General features: G+C 39.8%; 1 protein-coding gene across 1 annotated transcript in view; it reads left to right on the top strand.

The window, feature by feature from the left end:
• DDX1 (DEAD/H-box helicase 1) overlaps nucleotides 1-16,506 on the top strand; it is a 29,666-nt gene extending 13,160 nt beyond the window's left edge. Inside the window, exons 12-26 of the mRNA XM_015413855.1 lie at nucleotides 336-450; nucleotides 620-758; nucleotides 1,273-1,333; nucleotides 2,052-2,150; nucleotides 2,847-2,936; nucleotides 5,079-5,267; nucleotides 5,539-5,590; nucleotides 9,141-9,287; nucleotides 10,335-10,426; nucleotides 11,525-11,597; nucleotides 12,458-12,530; nucleotides 12,643-12,685; nucleotides 13,325-13,420; nucleotides 14,081-14,201; nucleotides 15,801-16,506. Coding sequence (XP_015269341.1) covers nucleotides 336-450; nucleotides 620-758; nucleotides 1,273-1,333; nucleotides 2,052-2,150; nucleotides 2,847-2,936; nucleotides 5,079-5,267; nucleotides 5,539-5,590; nucleotides 9,141-9,287; nucleotides 10,335-10,426; nucleotides 11,525-11,597; nucleotides 12,458-12,530; nucleotides 12,643-12,685; nucleotides 13,325-13,420; nucleotides 14,081-14,201; nucleotides 15,801-15,931 — 1,521 coding nt within the window. The 3' untranslated portion in view covers nucleotides 15,932-16,506. The remainder of the gene's footprint in view (nucleotides 1-335; nucleotides 451-619; nucleotides 759-1,272; nucleotides 1,334-2,051; nucleotides 2,151-2,846; nucleotides 2,937-5,078; nucleotides 5,268-5,538; nucleotides 5,591-9,140; nucleotides 9,288-10,334; nucleotides 10,427-11,524; nucleotides 11,598-12,457; nucleotides 12,531-12,642; nucleotides 12,686-13,324; nucleotides 13,421-14,080; nucleotides 14,202-15,800) is intronic.
• Nucleotides 16,507-17,346: the final 840 nt, after the last annotated feature.

The raw sequence follows: 17,346 nt of genomic DNA, 5'->3' as shown, positions 1-17,346 counted from the left end.
AAGGAACACTGGAAAATTAGCATTCCATGCAAGGGTACTAGCTAGACTAAGAACCATGAATGCAAAGCGCTTGCAGGGTGGACATTCCTCTTCCCGCTGTAGTGGTGTTGCTTTTGGAACTGAGAATGCTTATTAATAAAATATCATTCAGCATCGCGGGCTGCAATGAGAGGTTGTACAAAATCATGCCCTCCCTCTTCTGCTCACAGAAGAAGCTCAGAGAAACAAGCTGTTTGTAGGATATAACTCTGTGTGAGGGTGGGTGGGAATGTGAAAGGGAGATACAAAACTTGCTTGTGATTCTTATGCAGGTTTTCTGTTGCATATTCTTTTAGAATGCTGAATTAAAATTCAACTTTGGTGAAGAAGACTTTAAATTTCCACCAAAAGATGGCTATATTGCTCTTGATAAGGCTCCTGAGAGTAACGCTGTGAAATCTGATCACGCAGGTATGTCTGTGGCTTATTTGAACAGCAGTGTAGCACAGATGAGAGGAGTCTCTATGATGCAAAGTTTAAGGCACTAAAATATTTCCCTAGATCACTTCCAAAAAAAACCCGTACCCCAACTTTCCAATTGTTCATTCAAGAATCTGAAACTCTGATGTTCCCATTTCAGGAAGTGCACAAGTAGCTCAAACGAAGAATTTCCCGAATGCTCCCAAAGCCTTGATTGTGGAGCCCTCTAGGGAGCTAGCAGAGCAAACACTGAACAACGTGAAACAGTTCAAAAAAAATGTAGAGAACCCTAAGATAAGGTAAAGTTGTGAGTGTTCTTGGTTCCTTTCAAAAAAAAAAAGATTGATGATACAAAAACAAGTGGCTCAATCTTCAGTTTGGAAAATCGTAGCATTTGGGGGCAGCCATCTTATTGGTTTATCATATGATTACAACTCTCATAGGATGACACCAGTTTAGTATTTACGTACTGCGTACATGAGTATGAATAGCCTTATTTTAGTTTACTGGAGAATGTTATTGCTTCACTGCTATGTTCTTCTGCATTAAAATTGTGCTGTGCTTTGTCTGTACTTGAGGCTCGCTGGGTGCATACATTGCTTACTTTTATGGGCCAGGCCAAACCACTTCTTTTAATTAGAAGTTTTGTTTTACCAGCTTTTTAAATGGCCTCTTTCAGTTTTATGGGTAATTTTTATGCTGTTTATGTCCAGTGGCTTGTTTTTTATGTCGGTACATTGTCTTAATTGTAAGCTGCCTTGAGCAGGACTCTGAAGAGGCAACATAGGAATATCCAGATTTTTTTTTTTTAAGGGAACTCCTCATTATTGGTGGTGTTGCGGCAAGAGAGCAGCTCTCCGTCTTGGAGCAAGGGGTGAGTTTGAATTCTTCATGGTTATCGAAAGTATGTCACTCAGCACTGGGTACTCAGTTTCAGAACATCTTAGTAGACCCACATCCATTTTTAGAAGACTTGATTGGGAAGGAATAATTGCTTACCTAGTGTGCCAATCTGTTAAGCATTTGTTGCTGCTTTCCAAGGCTAATTTTGTCCCTCTACGTTAAATTGTAGCTTTTACTAAGAAGCTGGAAGCAAAATTCTAATACAGCTATATTTGGGGACAAGCATATTTGTGTACTTTAGTACAAATGGGGTAAGAGCTTTAAAGTACATTGGAAAGTTATAAGTTTGGTATTTTTGTTTTAGGGTGAGTTATAACCCCAGCTGCACATTGTGTGTAGTAACTTGGAAGCAGTAGTTTTTTATTTATTTATGTTATTTATAGCCCACCTTTCTCACATGGACTCAAAGTGAATTATACATAGTGAGCCAGTACAATCAACAAAACGAGACATTCAATAACCAGTGCATTAGGGTTTTAGAAGTCTGGAACCACCAGACTTGTAACATCTGTAGCACTTAACAGAACATTTAACATTTTTCTCACGTAAGCAAAAGCTTTGTTTAAACATTGTGGGTTGTGCGCATAATCTGGATGATGTGTAAAAGAACTTCGTTCATGACAGTACACAGTAAGTCCTGTCACTTCAACTTTATTTTTGCAAAAACAATGTACTGATATGTCTTGCAGGTCGACATTGTTGTAGGAACCCCTGGAAGGCTGGATGATCTCGTGTCAACTGGAAAACTGAATTTGTCTCAGATCAGGTTCCTGGTTCTTGATGAGGCTGTAAGTATCAAGAACTACATAGTCCATTGTTCAGAAATCCAGTTATCCCCACATCCTGGCTAGTGCTGTGGAGGGGCTCAAGTCTTTTGCCTCCATACTGTGTTCAGAAATTCATTTGTTGTCAATGGCCATGCAGCTTGCCTTCGGTAGACATGAAAGCATTCAGGAAACCTCTGCTTGTGCTAGCTGGATCTACAACTAAGGCTACTTAGCGTACCCCTTTTGCAGAAATTTGGTCCAGTAGATGAACACTTTGTCGCTTCAGATATATCTGGATACGGCTTTTACCCAGGATATGGAACTAACAGTGCCATCGTAATCCCATTGAAGTTAGTGGGTTTAGAAAAATGTGACTCTGCTTAGGTCAGCAATGTAAGAAAGCTAGCTATTTTGTTTATAAAAACTATCACATAAACAACAGAAAATCGTAAAATATGATGACAATATCTCAAACACAACAGTGAATATGATCAAAAAATCTCAGTCTTAGTGGGTCCGTCCCATTTGCAATATGCCAGGTTCCCTCACTCCTTCCCTATCTTCATGGGGCACTTCCTCCAGTCGGAAGAAAACAGGTCTACAGGACCGGTTTAAGTAGTTGAAGGCAGAATTGTTGATGGAACGACTGGGGTAAAATGCTTGGAACTTGAGGTCACATGGGTAAAATATCTAATATAATTCATACTCTCCATGCAGGATGGCCTACTCACCCAAGGTTATTCAGACTTCATCCACAGAATTCATTCTCAGATTCCTCAGATAACTTCAGATGGGAAAAGGCTGCAGGTATGAGGGCTGCTTCTTTGTGTCAATGCTGATGTATTTCAGTGAGTCACCCGTAGTTTGTGTGTGTGTGTGTGTGCACTTAACTAATGTTGATCATTCTAAGGAAATTACAAACTGCCCAAAGATTTTCTAACACATTGTGAGCTACGTGCATCCACAGTGTTAGATTTCTAGCTGTTTTTTGGTGGAACTTGTGTATTGTTATGAAACTGATCTCTCCTTCACCCGACAAGGACAAAAGAAATTGGCTTAAAGTAGCATAATTTATCCTGGAGGGCATTCCTCTCTATATAGCTGCAGGCACCATAGGCACTGTCCTCTAGAAACCACCCTCAGAGCAACTAGTCCTTATGATCACCCTAGCAAGAAGCTAATTCACACTGCCCGGGGAGTTTCAGAGGCCTCCCTGGTTCTCTTTTTACCATTCCACCTGCCTTTCTCAGTGTAAGTATAGAACAAAGTTTGAGTCCAAGTGGCACCTTTAAACTTTGTTGGTCTTAAAGGTGCCACTGGACTCCAACTTCGTTCTGTTGCTTCAGACCAACATGGCTACCCACCTGAATTTATCAGTGGGAGAATGTAAGCATGCTGTCTAAAAAAATTATATTATTTTGTGTATAATCTGTATTTCAGTAGAACAGGACAAATTGGCACAATTCAGAATCTTAGAGAATTACCTGTGTTGTATGGCTTTTTTATGCATGCGGGTGGTACAAACCAGCCTTGCATTTTTGGTGGCTCTCGGGTAGCTGCTGGAGAAGGGAGAGATAGGATAACTGCCCTTCCAGAACCACCTTCATCTGGCACTACATAGAATCCAGTCCTTGGGGTGGGAGAGGGTTTGGAGAAAGAAAAGTGAAATATTAAACACATTACTGTTTTTTATTACTGCATTACTAATACCAGTTTCTGTTTGGGTGTGCTGCATGCCTCAGTTCTTGCTGCCAAAGCCCTATTTAGCTTTTCAGCATATTGCTACCAGTTCACTATATATGAATGACTGAAAATTAGAACAAATATTTGGCTTGGGTAAAGAAAGAACCTTGGTGTTGTATGACAAGGAAGCAGAAAAACCCCTAGAAATGTCAAATTTCCAGAAATTTTAAAGCCACTGGCGGGGAGCATTTTTTTTCTTTTCTTTCTGAAGGACATTGAAATATATACAATACTTATTTTTCTATCAGACTTAAACTTATTTTACTGATTGAAGAAAATAACATGGATCAGTCATAACTCCGCATATAAAATTGTGCTATTTGACATATTGATGGCATTTAGAAGTATAAATGTCTTTGTTTTTTCAAGAAAAACTTCAAGTATACGCAGTACTTGAGAAAGGGTTGCAAATTGCTGCATTTCATGCTGCCATAGCACAGGTATCTTTAATTTCTGCCACCGGAAAGGTAGGGAAAAAATGTAAGTTGAAGGTAGAAAACAAATAATGTAATAAGCAAAATAAAGTATGTTATTTGGACAGGCACTGTCTCATAGAGTCACAATAGGCATGTTTGGATATTAACTAAAATTTATAACTTTGAAAACACTGAATTCTCTAATAATGCATTATTATTAAATGTACTAGAACTTGTTCATTTTTTGCCAAAATGTTTACACTAAAAAAAAATCTTGAAAATGTTGTATATGCCTACACATTTGGAGCAAGTGAAATGCTTTGTAAGACAAGGTTTCTGTTACTCAAAAGGAAGTTTTTGTTCTGTTACTTATAGGACGTTTTTTTCGTACTCCCCCAGATCTCCTAATTTTTCCATTGGAAAAATGTCATCAGATGCTTCTTAAGGCAAAGTTTTTCATATCAGGCAAGGTTTTCCACACTCAAAATATATAGCATGAAAATGTCATTTTTATGCTATACCTTTTGAGTGTGGGAAACCTTGCTTAAGAAATGTCTTACTCATTCTAAAAGAGAATAGACTTCATAGGAGGTTTTTTTCAGTTTCCCTGAATTTTGCAGTTTTTCTATCAGAAAAAATGAGGGGCGGTCCTCGGGGTGGTTCCAATTTGTTGTCTCCCCCCCCCCCCAAGTCTTTCCCATCTCTACTTGGATGACAGCTTGGCTTCTTTCTTGCAGCGTGTCCAAGCTATGACAAATCTCTTGACTTTTAAAGCTCTCTGTGTCTGTAGGTAATTGTGTGCTCTGCAACACTTCATTCATTTGACGTGAAGAAGCTGGCAGAGAAGATCATGCACTTCCCCACCTGGGTTGACTTGAAAGGAGAAGATTCTGTCCCAGAAACTGTGCATCACGTTGTGGTCCCTGTGAACCCAAAAACTGACAAACTCTGGGAAAGGCTTGGCAAAAATCACATCAGGGTAAGCAGTCTATGTAAAAGTACCTTGTTTCTCTAAAGCTTCTCATTGATTTATGATGTCTAGACCAGATCAATGCATCTAAGCTATTCTGGAACATTGTAAAATGAAGGGCAACAGAAGTGGGGTTTCAGAATTATATACCATACATTCTTTTTGCTGTTAAGCAAAATACTTCATTGCTATCCTGCATTCTACTGGTTAAGTCCTATTAATGCATAAGGTTACTTTGATTACTGTTTTAGTTGTCTTACTTTTTTTTTTTACTTTGTAGACTGATGAGGTGCATGCGAAAGACAACACAAGACCTGGTGCTAATACTCCAGGTAACCAACCAATCTTTTGGGAACTATAATATATGACTTTTGAAATCTAATGGCTTTAGCAGAGTCCTTGAATTAGGAAAAACTGCTTGTAGTAATACAGCACTTTATTATACCTCATAAGTGATAGTCTCTCATTGCTGTAGAATCCTTCTCTTTTTTCCCCTTATCCTTGAGAATTATCCAAATAAACAGTCAAAGCCTTCAAGCTAATGTTTATAAAACAGCTTCCACAGCTGATCTTCATGACTTGTGGCCTGGCAGACCAATGTCACGCAGTCCCAAAGAAGAACTGGTATTTACTCTCCCGCCCCCAAGTTTCTCACAATACCCCAGCAGTTTCTGGAGTGGAGGGGTGAGACAGAATACCACCTTGTAGTTGGAACCTGTGGGAGTGGAGGGGTGAGACAGAATACCACCTTGTAGTTGGAACCTTGTAGTTGGAACCCTTTAACTTAAACCACTGAAATGGCATTTGAGACTTTTTAAAGTTCAAAAATAAAAAAATATTCAACGTAGGGGGAAAAGGTCAGGTGAAGTCAGGGGTAAAAGGTCTGAGGTAAAGAACTCTGAGGTAAATCAGTACAAGCACTGTGACGACCCCTTAACTGGGGAGGTCTGGTTTTACTTTAAAAGTGTTCTTTATGTTTTATTTTACTGTATATATCCGGCTGCCACCAGGAAATTTTTAAAAGGATTTCCAAACCTTTATGCTTTCTCTATTTCTGGGTAGGTAGGTCGAGGGTTTTAGGCTTTCATGAGGGTCTATGTGTTTCCTGAGACTTATTTCTTTCAGAGCTGGCAGACTTGAATGAAATAGGATTTATTTAAATAAAGCATAAATACGAGGGTAGAACAATGTAAACAGTAATGTGAATGATTTGAACAATTGCTTGGTGTCTCTCACAAGCTTCTCCCTTACTGACAGGGATGTTTCCAGTAACTTTGTAACCTTTTACTCAAGGTCTTATAAGTTCACTACAGTCTGTCACTCAGACTTTTTTTTTATAACTTTTCTTCTTCTCTGAACAACATCAACAGACAGCTTAACTGTTTTCACACAGAATGGCTTCTCACTTCTTTCATACACAGAGCTTAACTGAACTCCTGCTTCTCTCACAGAACTCAGAACCAAACTCCCTAACTGTCTTTATCAACTGTCTAAACTGTAACTCTTGACTGACACACATTTTCTAAAACCCCTCCCCCTTTCTGTCACTCACCAATCACACCACTTGCCTGTTTCAACCACTCTAGATTATCTCTCACCGCCATTCAATCAGACTTTTAAAGACACACACACACACAGTTAAACATGAAATCATTACAGGCACAGACTACAGTCCATATGTTTTAAGCAATTGAGGGTTTCTTAAGCTTTTCACGGTGTCTTAGAATCTTTAAGATGAGAGGCTTTTGTTTCAGTGTTTCCTAAGCACTCCAGTATACTTTCCTGAGTGAATTTTGTGTAAGCTGCCCTGAGCTGGCCTTGGCTGGGAGGGCGGGGTAAAAATTCAATAAATAAATAAATAAAATTTGGCTCTTTTGGTTTCCAGAAGGCAGGGATACTCTGTCTAGTACCCAAACTCCTTCACTAAATACACCAGTACTCTTCTTGAGTTTTGACTGACTATTCCAGATTTAAAAGACAGTTTCTAAAAACAACATACCAGGGATCTCTCCACTATTCAGAGCTGTCTCTGTTTTAACTAGGTAGAATCACAGAGTTGGAAGGGGCCATCTAGTCCAACCAACCCCCTGCTCAATGCATGATCACCTACAATATCCCTGACAAGTGTTTGTCCAGAGGCTGCTTAAAGGCTGTTGGTGAGAGGGAGCTCACCACCTCCCTGGGCAGCTGATCCCACTGTTGCACAACTCTTACTGTAAAAAAGTTTTTCCTAATATCCAGCCGGTATCTTCTTGCCCTTGATTTAAACCCATTATTGGGAGTCCTATCCTCCATTGCCTACAGGAACAGCTCCCTGCCCTCCTCTTCTCCAGACTAAACATTCCCAAGTCCCTCAGCCTTTCCTCATAGGGCTTGGTCTCCAGGCCCTGATCATCCTCGTCAATCTTCTCTGCATGTGCTACATTCTTTCCATATCCTTTTTGAAGTAAGGCCTACAGAACTGCACACAATACTCCAGGTGCGGCCTGACCAATGCAGTGTACAGTGGGACAATGACTGGGTAGGGAAATTCTTCTCTTACTAGAAGATCTGTCCACTTTTCTGGCATTAATGGGACTCTTCACCTAACTATCCACTCCTCCTGCCAACCTTTTCAGTACTTCATCTGTGTTAAACAGCTCTCTGTCAGGGCTAGACTCAGACTGTATCAGTATTAGACTCTTCTCAGTCAGGGCTAAATTCAGACTCCCTCTCCTCAGCATTTAGCTCTCGAGTCTTTGCTCAACAGTCAGTTCTTTTAGAGCAGCCTCTGTCACTCAAGGCTCTCTGGCTTTGTGAGGAATTAACCCTTCACAGTCTTCTACCTGTTTACACAGCACTTAAAAGATTTTTAAAGTGCAGTCCATCACAACTTCTCATATCAGTTACGTGGGCGATGGGCTATAATGGCAGGATGGTGCCAGGTGATGTTATGGGCTCTTTTCTGAGACTCCTTATATGTAACAACTGTAAAGACACCTCTCGGTAATGTTATGAAGTGAGTTGTCATGCTGCCTCCTTGCCTTCCTTAGCATTTCCTACTTATTTTCATTGCCACCAAAGGCTCTTGCCTTAGAATTCTTAGTTGGACCTAAAGAACAAGATGGCTTAGTGATATTTGGTTAGAATGACAGAAGTGTCAGCATGTGGGGGTGCTTCTGAGGTAAAAAGTGATCCTTTATCATGAATGAAACAGTTGTTTTCTCTTAAACATAAATAGAGTTTATTTAGAAGTATAACAGCATAACAATTTCAGTAAAGTTGTAAGTGGAATGGTTTCAGATAGGTACAGTTTATCTTTTTCTAAAGTTCCTTAATAGGTCTCACTATTTTCTCACTTCCGCCTAGGCTAATGACTTCCACAAGGCTTAATTTCCTGACTTGCCATTTAGGTTAATAACTTACACAAAGGACAGAGATTTCTCTTACCACTTTACACTCTTTATCCACTCAACTCTCTTCCCACATACACTCTCTCACTACACACCTGTCAACACCACTCCGTAGGGTACAGCTGCCATCCATAACACACTTCAGTCACCCATCCAGCCCTCTTATTTCTTACTCTAGAGGTCTGTATTTTAAATCACAGCAACATACATATAAAGCCCCACGTTAAATCACACACACAAACTATTTACATAACAGAACACCACAGGCTAGCCTACTCAGCTTCAGTTAAAGTCGTCTATGGTCCACCTAGTTGTTTGAGTTGTGCACCCCTGTTTTGAGCAAACTAAATGAGATGCTGTCATGTTGCCCAAAGTAGCTGAAACCATAACTTATATTTAGATGTCAAAGTAAAGCATACACCCTTTTTAAGTGTATCATAACATTTCATGTACTAACTGAGTAAGAATAAGTAATGATCTTGTTCTGTAGAAATGTGGTCAGAAGCAATCAAGATCCTAAAAGGAGAGTACACTGTTCGGGCCATCAAGGAACACAAGATGGATCAGGCAATTATCTTCTGTAGAACTAAAATAGACTGTGACAACATGGAACAATACTTTGTCCAGCAAGGAGGAGGTAATAATTTAACATTATGTTCATTATCAAGTGGTACCGATTTGCAAGTGTTGGCCCCCCCCTCCCCAGTTTTGATCAAAAAGGGCAATTTTTACCATGGATATTTTCTCAACGGTGGATTTCAGAGTGTCTGGACCGTGTACATGTGATACTTCTTTAAAAGAGCAGGTGAAAGTATTATAGGGTTGTCTTTGCCTTAATTAAAAGTATGGAGAGGAAATGGTTCAAAGCTCCCTCTTAGTGAAAGAAATCCATGTTCTTTTTAAGGGTGTCCCTTTGCAAAGTTTATTAGAAGCCCTTAGCAGTGCAAGTTTGTTTCACCATTCTGTTAACTGTTAAACTCTCTGTAACTAGCAGCCAGCTTTTTCCCATGCAACAAGGCTTCTTCCACCCCCCCTTTCCCATTACAAACCATTAAATCAGTATCAGCACCGTACCATTAAAGGGAAAGCCTGTTTCAGAAGATATTATCTGGGCATGGTATTGATCTGGCACTGATAGCCCCTAGCATTTTCTCCCTCTTCATTATTAGGGTTGTTGAGTGCTTGATGTTCCTTTGGCTGAAATAAGTATTCTGTCTTGAGTTCAGTAGCAACTTTACCAGATTTGGCAATTATGTCTATTTCCAAACAGTTTTAAAACGCAAGCTCCCAATTACTTTTCAAGTCTGTATTTGAGAGACTTTAATATTCATCCCATCATCAGACTGCATCCTTGTCTATCCAAAACCATTACCAAATACTCAAACTGCTTGAGTTAACATTGGAGGTAAATGTAGAAAACTAACATTCATGTGAATCTGGTGTGGGCAGGGGTACAGGAAGTGTGGATTGTTTTTAGTTCCTGACCCTAAATGTTCAACCTGGTAATATATATTGATTACAAAAATGTCCTTTACTTAACAGGCTGTTGAGGTTGTTGTGTGCCACCTTCTCAACTTTTTTTTTTAATTTGGTACTATATGAAATTATTAACCTTTCAGGCTTTGGTAGCTAGATACGAGAATCCTAATAAACTTGTGGGGGCATGTTTTGGGTGTTTTTTAAGGTCCAGATAGAAAAGGACATCAGTTCTCATGTGTCTGCCTGCATGGTGACAGAAAACCTCATGAAAGAAAACAGAATTTGGAGCGTTTCAAGGTAACTACTAGAGCTGCAGGCTTTAGTATATTGATCAGTTAAAGCTGTATTTGATCAGTGAGAGTGAACTCTTTCCTTGGTTGACTGCTAAGTGTCAACCCAGTTGGGTCAGATTTGGCAATTCAGTGGCAGAAAACACTGATGGTCATGGATCTTTTCTGCCCCCAGCAGTCCTTTCCAACCCTGGGAAAGATTGTGGGACCCATTTGGACAGATAGCCACACGGGTTGGAAGGATACAGTAGAAAGGGGGATGGGGATGAAATTGTTTCTGCCACTTCCATCACTGATTTTGCGCCCTCCCCACTGCAGCCTCTTGACCCCACATGGCTATTTGTCCACATGGGTCCCACCACCCTGGGAGCAAACTTTCCTAGGGTCAGAAAAGACTGCTGGGGGAGGGGAACTTGGGGAAAGTTCTGTAATCCTCACATCTGCAACCTCTTGAATTGTGCAATTATTCCTCAAGGAAGAAAATGAAGAAAATAGATAGTAGATGCATCTTTTAGATGTAGCTTTCTTTTCTATTAAATTGTAAGTTCTTGCAGTTCCTTTACTCTTGACCTAGTATCGAGGTGCTGTTGGTAAAGTCAGGTGATCAACTAATAGTTGATGAATTGTCTGACCCTACTAATTATTTATTGCTTTTAAGATGCCATAGAAGATGTTTAGGCCTTCTCCATAAACCCTGCTATCTGATGCAACCACTGTCTAATGACAGCATATCCAAACGGTACTCTATAGCTTCTCTGTCAGTGCAGGCAGCCTAGGGCTGATAATTTCCTGATGCCTGGTGTTATCTGCCAAGACTTCTGCATCTTGTTTCAGCAGTTAGCCCCAGTTTCCAGTAAGTAATTGCATGGAGGGGTTGTTGAGGGGGGTGCCGGGCACCGTTCCAGTTGCTGCTGGGATCCAATGGTACCCTTTGCACAGGAGCCGAGGCAGGATGCCTAGGAGCATGGATGCCAGGGTTCTGCACCCTATCTTCAGTTTTTGTCTCTTCGATGTAACTGACATCTTTTGTGTTTAAAGTGGAATCATTATATGAAAATGAACTTTGGTACACATGCATTTTATGAAAGGATGTTTCCGTTTTTAGAAAGCAGATGTAAGATTCTTGATCTGCACTGATGTAGCCGCTAGAGGAATTGATATCAGCGGTGTTCCTTATGGTAAGAACTATAATAATTATATAACTAGTTGATGACAAGTCTGAGTATTTTTAATATTTCTGTTCTTTTAAAAAGACCAACTTAAACTCAACCCAGCTAAAAGTTGAGCCTTTGCTTGCCTCTTAGTATGCGGACTTCAGGGGTTCTGTGAACCTGGTGCAAAAGAACCCCGATTTATTTTTTGATTTCCTTCCTGTTACTTTGAAAATTATCTTTGTGGGGGAAAATTTTGGTGTTCCCTGATACAAGCCAACCCTCATCCAGCAAAGCGAGCTGTGGAAACTCCAGTTCCATTTGCTGCTGCAATACCTTTGTGAGTCAGGGTTTTCAGCAGTTGTTGCCATCAGAATGAAACATCGAGAATGATTTTATGTCAAAAATGACATGTGCATTCCCATGTCAAAGACCACTCCACAATTTCAACTTGTTATTCAAGCCAAACAGTGGCATACAGTTTTTGTTTTATTTGCACAATTTGAATTTATTTCAGGGTTTTTTTTCTGGAGGTGACCATTATTTAAAATAAATTGTGTATGAAAGTTTGTATGTATTTACGTGCATGTTTTGGGGTGGACGTCCATAGCTTTCTTGAGATTCTTGAAAGGGTCTGTGACCAAAACATTTAAGAACCTGTGCCCTAGATATTATAGGCATGTACACTTCCCAGCAAATGCAGATGGCAGCCAGGAATTGAACATGAGAAATTTGGCTTGTGAGATTTGTGTGTGTTTGTGTCACTACTGTAGCAGCGGACCTTACACAGCTTACAGCATTATACATAGAACCATACATATCTAAATACAACCCCCCCCACACACACACACACACACACACACTCTCAATGCCTTGTTTTTTAACAGTTATCAATGTCACACTTCCGGATGAAAAACAGAACTACGTTCATCGGATTGGCAGAGTGGGAAGAGCTGAGCGGTATGCTTTTAAATCTCTTTTACTTCTATGTGCTGATATATATATATATGTATGTTTGTTTGTTTAAAATTTTGTCACACTTGAGATCAATTTAAAATGTGCTTCTTTTCAGAATGGGCCTCGCTATTTCCCTTGTGGCATCAGAAAAAGAAAAGGTAACTTTTGCTTCTGTGAAACAAGTTGATAGAGCACACAAAAACCTTGTCTGATAAATGTCTTAATTTTTTGTTTGGAGGAAAAATCATGGTTGACATCACAGTTTTCAAATCCAAAGATCTCTCAGGGTTGCTCACAACCGTGGAAAGCAGTTTAAAACCGCCATTGAACAGTTGGAACAGTTTGCCTTGTATTTTAGTGCAGAATAAAGATGGCTATGTTCAGTGGGTTGGACCCCAACTAAATATTTGCTGGTACAAGTCCCTTCCATCAGTGTAATGATATTCCCTGCCTCCCCCTTTCCCTGGTCTTCCTGTATATGTTGCTCCAGAGGATGGGGGTGAGCAGGGACCCTCAGAAACAGCATGAGGCATGAATCAAGGATCTTTAGTCAGACACAAAGTGAGCATCTGCTGCAGGAAGAAGAAACCTGCAAGTATTGCCTCGTCTTTCCTCAGTAGAAGAGCTGTTCCACCTAGTGGCACAAGTTCTGTTAAGGCATCAGAAAAGCCTGTTTGGAACCAAATTCATTATATCAAAGTGATTATTGCAGCAATTTTATTATAGTTTTGAAAGGAATCTCTTTATGTTTAGACATTTGTTGACTTCTAAGCGTTTTCTTTAAATTTCTTCCTTAGGTTTGGTACCATTCATGCCCCAGTCGAGGGAAAGGTTGCTATAATACAAGACTGAAGGATGAGGGCGGCTGCACCATTTGGTACAATGAGATGCAGGTAACGTTTGTAGTAAGACTACTAAAAAAAACCCTTATTCCTACCTGGGCATGTTGAAAATCATGCAGCATGGAGCTCAGACCCTTAAATGGGTATTGGATCTTTAAATCACCACCTTTAAAATAGTTGCAAAGTGACATTCAATTTCATTGAGATGGAAGTTTCACATTGATGCTGTAATCCTGAGTTTAGTGAAGGGGGGGGGTATTTGTGAATTTCCTGCATTGTGCGGGGGTTGGACTAGAATACCCTGGAGGTCCCTTCCAACTCTGATTCTATGAATGTGCCTCTAGTTTATTCAAAGCATTCGTCCATCTGGCTCTTTGTTGACTGTTGACTCTGAACCACTTATTACTAAATAATGCAAGTTTTATTATGGATCTGATACTCTTACTAATTAGACAAGAGAGTCTCAGCTTCTGAGATTAGATAAGTCCATGCTGTACACACTGAGACCATGTTTGTTCCGCACATTTAAAATTGACGCCTTCTCACAGTTACATTACCTTAGATACCTTCATTGTCATCTGTCCTTGGTTGATCGTTTCCCATCTAGCACCTCTTATTATTTTGGGGGAGGGATTTGCATGCTGTGTTTCAGATCATGAAAAGTCACAACAGTCTCTTACCAGGCTTTTTCTTGTTTTGTCATCCTCTTAGCTGTTGGGTGAAATAGAAGAACACCTGAACTGTACCATTTCCCAGGTTGACGCTGATGTTAAGGTTCCAGTGGATGATTTTGATGGCAAAGTCACCTATGGACAGAAGAGGGCTACTGGTGGTAAGCAAATAACTGTTGAGTGAGGTTTTCTGGTTAGTAGACTGGTTAACTCTTAGTTCTTAGTCAGTTGCCTAATTTTGCTTTTTCAGTGGAAAACCATTTTTTCTGAGTTCGCATGTTGTCACCCTTGCTGGATCTAAAGCTGTAACTGACCAGAGTGAAAGGATTTCTGCCCATAAAGTGTGATTTTTTTCTCTCCCCCTCTGCTGCAACCCAAAATGCCCCCTGAAATTCTATTCTTGTGAAGTAAGGGATTCCCTACCCCCCCCCCAAAAAAAAACAGTATTTTGGGAGTATTTGGGGAAGAGGCAAAAAAGTTGTTCTTCATGGGTAGAGATTTTTCCACTCACAGAAATGTTCCATTAGGACAAGTCAATGCATCTTTTTATTATTATTATTTTTTTAATTATTTTTATTAAAGTTTTCAACTATAACATAACACAGTTATACAAATAAAGATAGTGTCAATTCAACATTATCATATACACAAAGTCCATATATGAAACTTAAACTAACAAACCATGAATTAACAACAACCTAACAATTTTTTCCAATAACTCTTATCTAGTTCCTCATTAGCAAATATCTCAAAAAAGTGCAATTATTTCTTTGTAACGTTGTGGAATGGAGGATAACGAGCTTATGGATTTGTCTAAAGTCACCTCAATAAAGTCTACCCATTTTGCGTAAAACATTGACTGTTTCCTGTAGGAATTTGTTGGTGGCACTGACGTCATTATCTTTTCCATCGTATAGTACTCCCATACTTTGATATACCATTGATTCAATTGTATGGGCAGGGTGTTTTTCCAATTAGCGGCTATCACAGTTTTTGCCGCCATCAGGAGTGTTGAGATTAGATCCTTCTTCAGCAAAGGGAATGCATCTTATAAAATAGAAATCTAAATTGTTTTTCCATTTGGGTAAATTTGCTGTTCAACAAAGTGTCTGGTAAGACGTTCCTTGTAAAGTATTACCTTTAAATGTGTAGCCAGAAAATCACATAGGCTGCATGTAGACATCCATGGCAAACCCTGGCTTATTTAGACAGGTGTTTGTGCACCCAAGCTCTGGTTAGCCTGCCAAGTGCAAGTAAACAAATCTTGGTTTGCACATAAATCCTGGTTTGACTGATTTTGTCCCTCTCTTCTTCCCTGTATTACTATCTCTGTGGCAGGTGGCCATGAGAGGCACTGCTACTTAAAAAAAAACACCCTGTTGTGAATTCAGACTTTCCAACAACCCACTTTGGAAATCTGGGTTTTTCAGAACTAGCTTGCTATTCTGGTGTGTACAGTTCTCAGGATAGTGTTTGCATACTGTCAGCCATATCTAGTACTGGTGATTGGAAAGTCTTGCCATTACTAGATATGGTTGATAGCATGCATCCCCTATCCAGAGAATTGTACAGGCAATGAAAGATCCTAGATTTTCCAAACCGGTTTGTTTTTAGTATTCTTTTGATTTATATCGGAAGCCTTTAACACAGTCTTCAGTAGAAATATACTTTCTTAATAGTTAAATGTAGCAGGAGTAGTTTATTCTGATGTGAGTCATAAGTTCAGACCAGCTTAATTTAGAGCCTGGTTCTTTTGGCAGGTGGAAGCTATAAAGGCCATGTGGATATTTTGGCACCTACCGTACAAGAGTTGGCGGCCCTTGAAAAGGAGGCTCAGACATCTTTCTTGCATCTTGGCTACCTTCCTAACCAGCTGTTTAGAACATTTTGATTGCTCTTGGGTGTGAGTTGGGTTAAATGCCTCTCTGCTAAAAATGCTAAACTTCCTGTACTGTCTTGGAACAGTGTTATTTCATTTAGTTATAGGCACCAGCCTTGCATGTTGAGTAGTGTTGAAAAATGTAAACCCCAATGAATTAATTAATAGTATTGCTTAAATAAAACTGAATTACTCAAAACCATGTTTTTGGTGATAGTGTGGTCCCTCCCCCTTTTCTTGCCGTAGAGCTAATTAGCGTATAAAGTTTCTGTAAATCACAATACCTAAAAATCCATGGGTCTTTTCCCTTGCATCGTTATAAATCTGCTTGCTTTTAACATATTGCTATCCTAAATTTGACAAGCCTTTTTTATCATTCAAAAGTGTTCTGATTTAAGAAATGCATTGCTGTAAAATATATCTAAATAAAAAATAGAGCTTGGATTTCAATTTAATGGCCTTGCTTGTTCCAACTAAATACAGGTATGCCAAAATCAGAATCTTAATGGATGCACAAAGAGAAATTTCTTGTGTCAACACATCATGGTCAGAAACACCTCTGTTCACCCCCACACACATACTATCCCCCCCCCCATACTTTGGTTGATCCTAATAAAAACGTATTGTATAGCATTTGTCTTTTTATTGAATACTGCAATAGAATCTGTAAAGCTAAAGTCATCCCCAGTGAATGCACTAACTTCATAAATTTGTTTCTCCATTAATAACAGTTAATACTTTAGTATCGTAGTGGTAAGTAAAGCCTAGTCTTCAAAAATAGGTGAGGACATAAACCTGGACTGGGCTTCTGACTACAGGTAGGCTCACTTGATTGCATCTTTATACAGAAGACTACATTCCACGTGGATAAGAGCAGCATTCATCCTCTCCTTGAAATGCCTATTTTCTGTGGAGGGAATTTTTTGTATGGCGGCACATTCAGTCACGTCATTCCCCCATCTGTAGTGGTGGGTTTACTGCCTTGTCTGCCGTTTGTGAGAACTAGGCCCGAGTTCAGCTGCAGAAGGCAGTGGTGGTTCAAGCACTTTCTCCCCTGCTTCTATCCAGTTCTTTAGAAAGAGAGGCTTCATAGGCACTTCATAAGTAGTGCAGTAGCTATTGAATTCAGAAGACAAGTTCTTCCAAGATCACAAGCTAATAGATGTTTCGATGGAGGCTGTAAATCAGTGGTCCCCAACATGGTGCCTTGGGTGCCATGGCACCTACCAGGTGTTTTGTAGGAAGTGGGTTAGGCCAGGTAGGGTGTTTACCCATCAAGGCTTCCTATTGACTATTAGATATTTGATTGGCTGATTTAAAATGTTGCCTTGGCAGCCACCGCCACCACAACAGAAGGTTCTGCACTGTGTTACTGAAGTTAAGCTGTGGCAATCATTTTGTGGCTGGCTCTGTCTCCTGCGGCAGCC

The sequence above is a fragment of the Gekko japonicus genome, unplaced genomic scaffold, assembly GCF_001447785.1.
Source record: "Gekko japonicus isolate JY-2015 unplaced genomic scaffold, Gekko_japonicus_V1.1 scaffold1126, whole genome shotgun sequence".
NCBI lineage: Eukaryota > Metazoa > Chordata > Lepidosauria > Squamata > Gekkonidae > Gekko > Gekko japonicus.
This window is presented reverse-complemented; position numbering and strand designations above follow the sequence as displayed.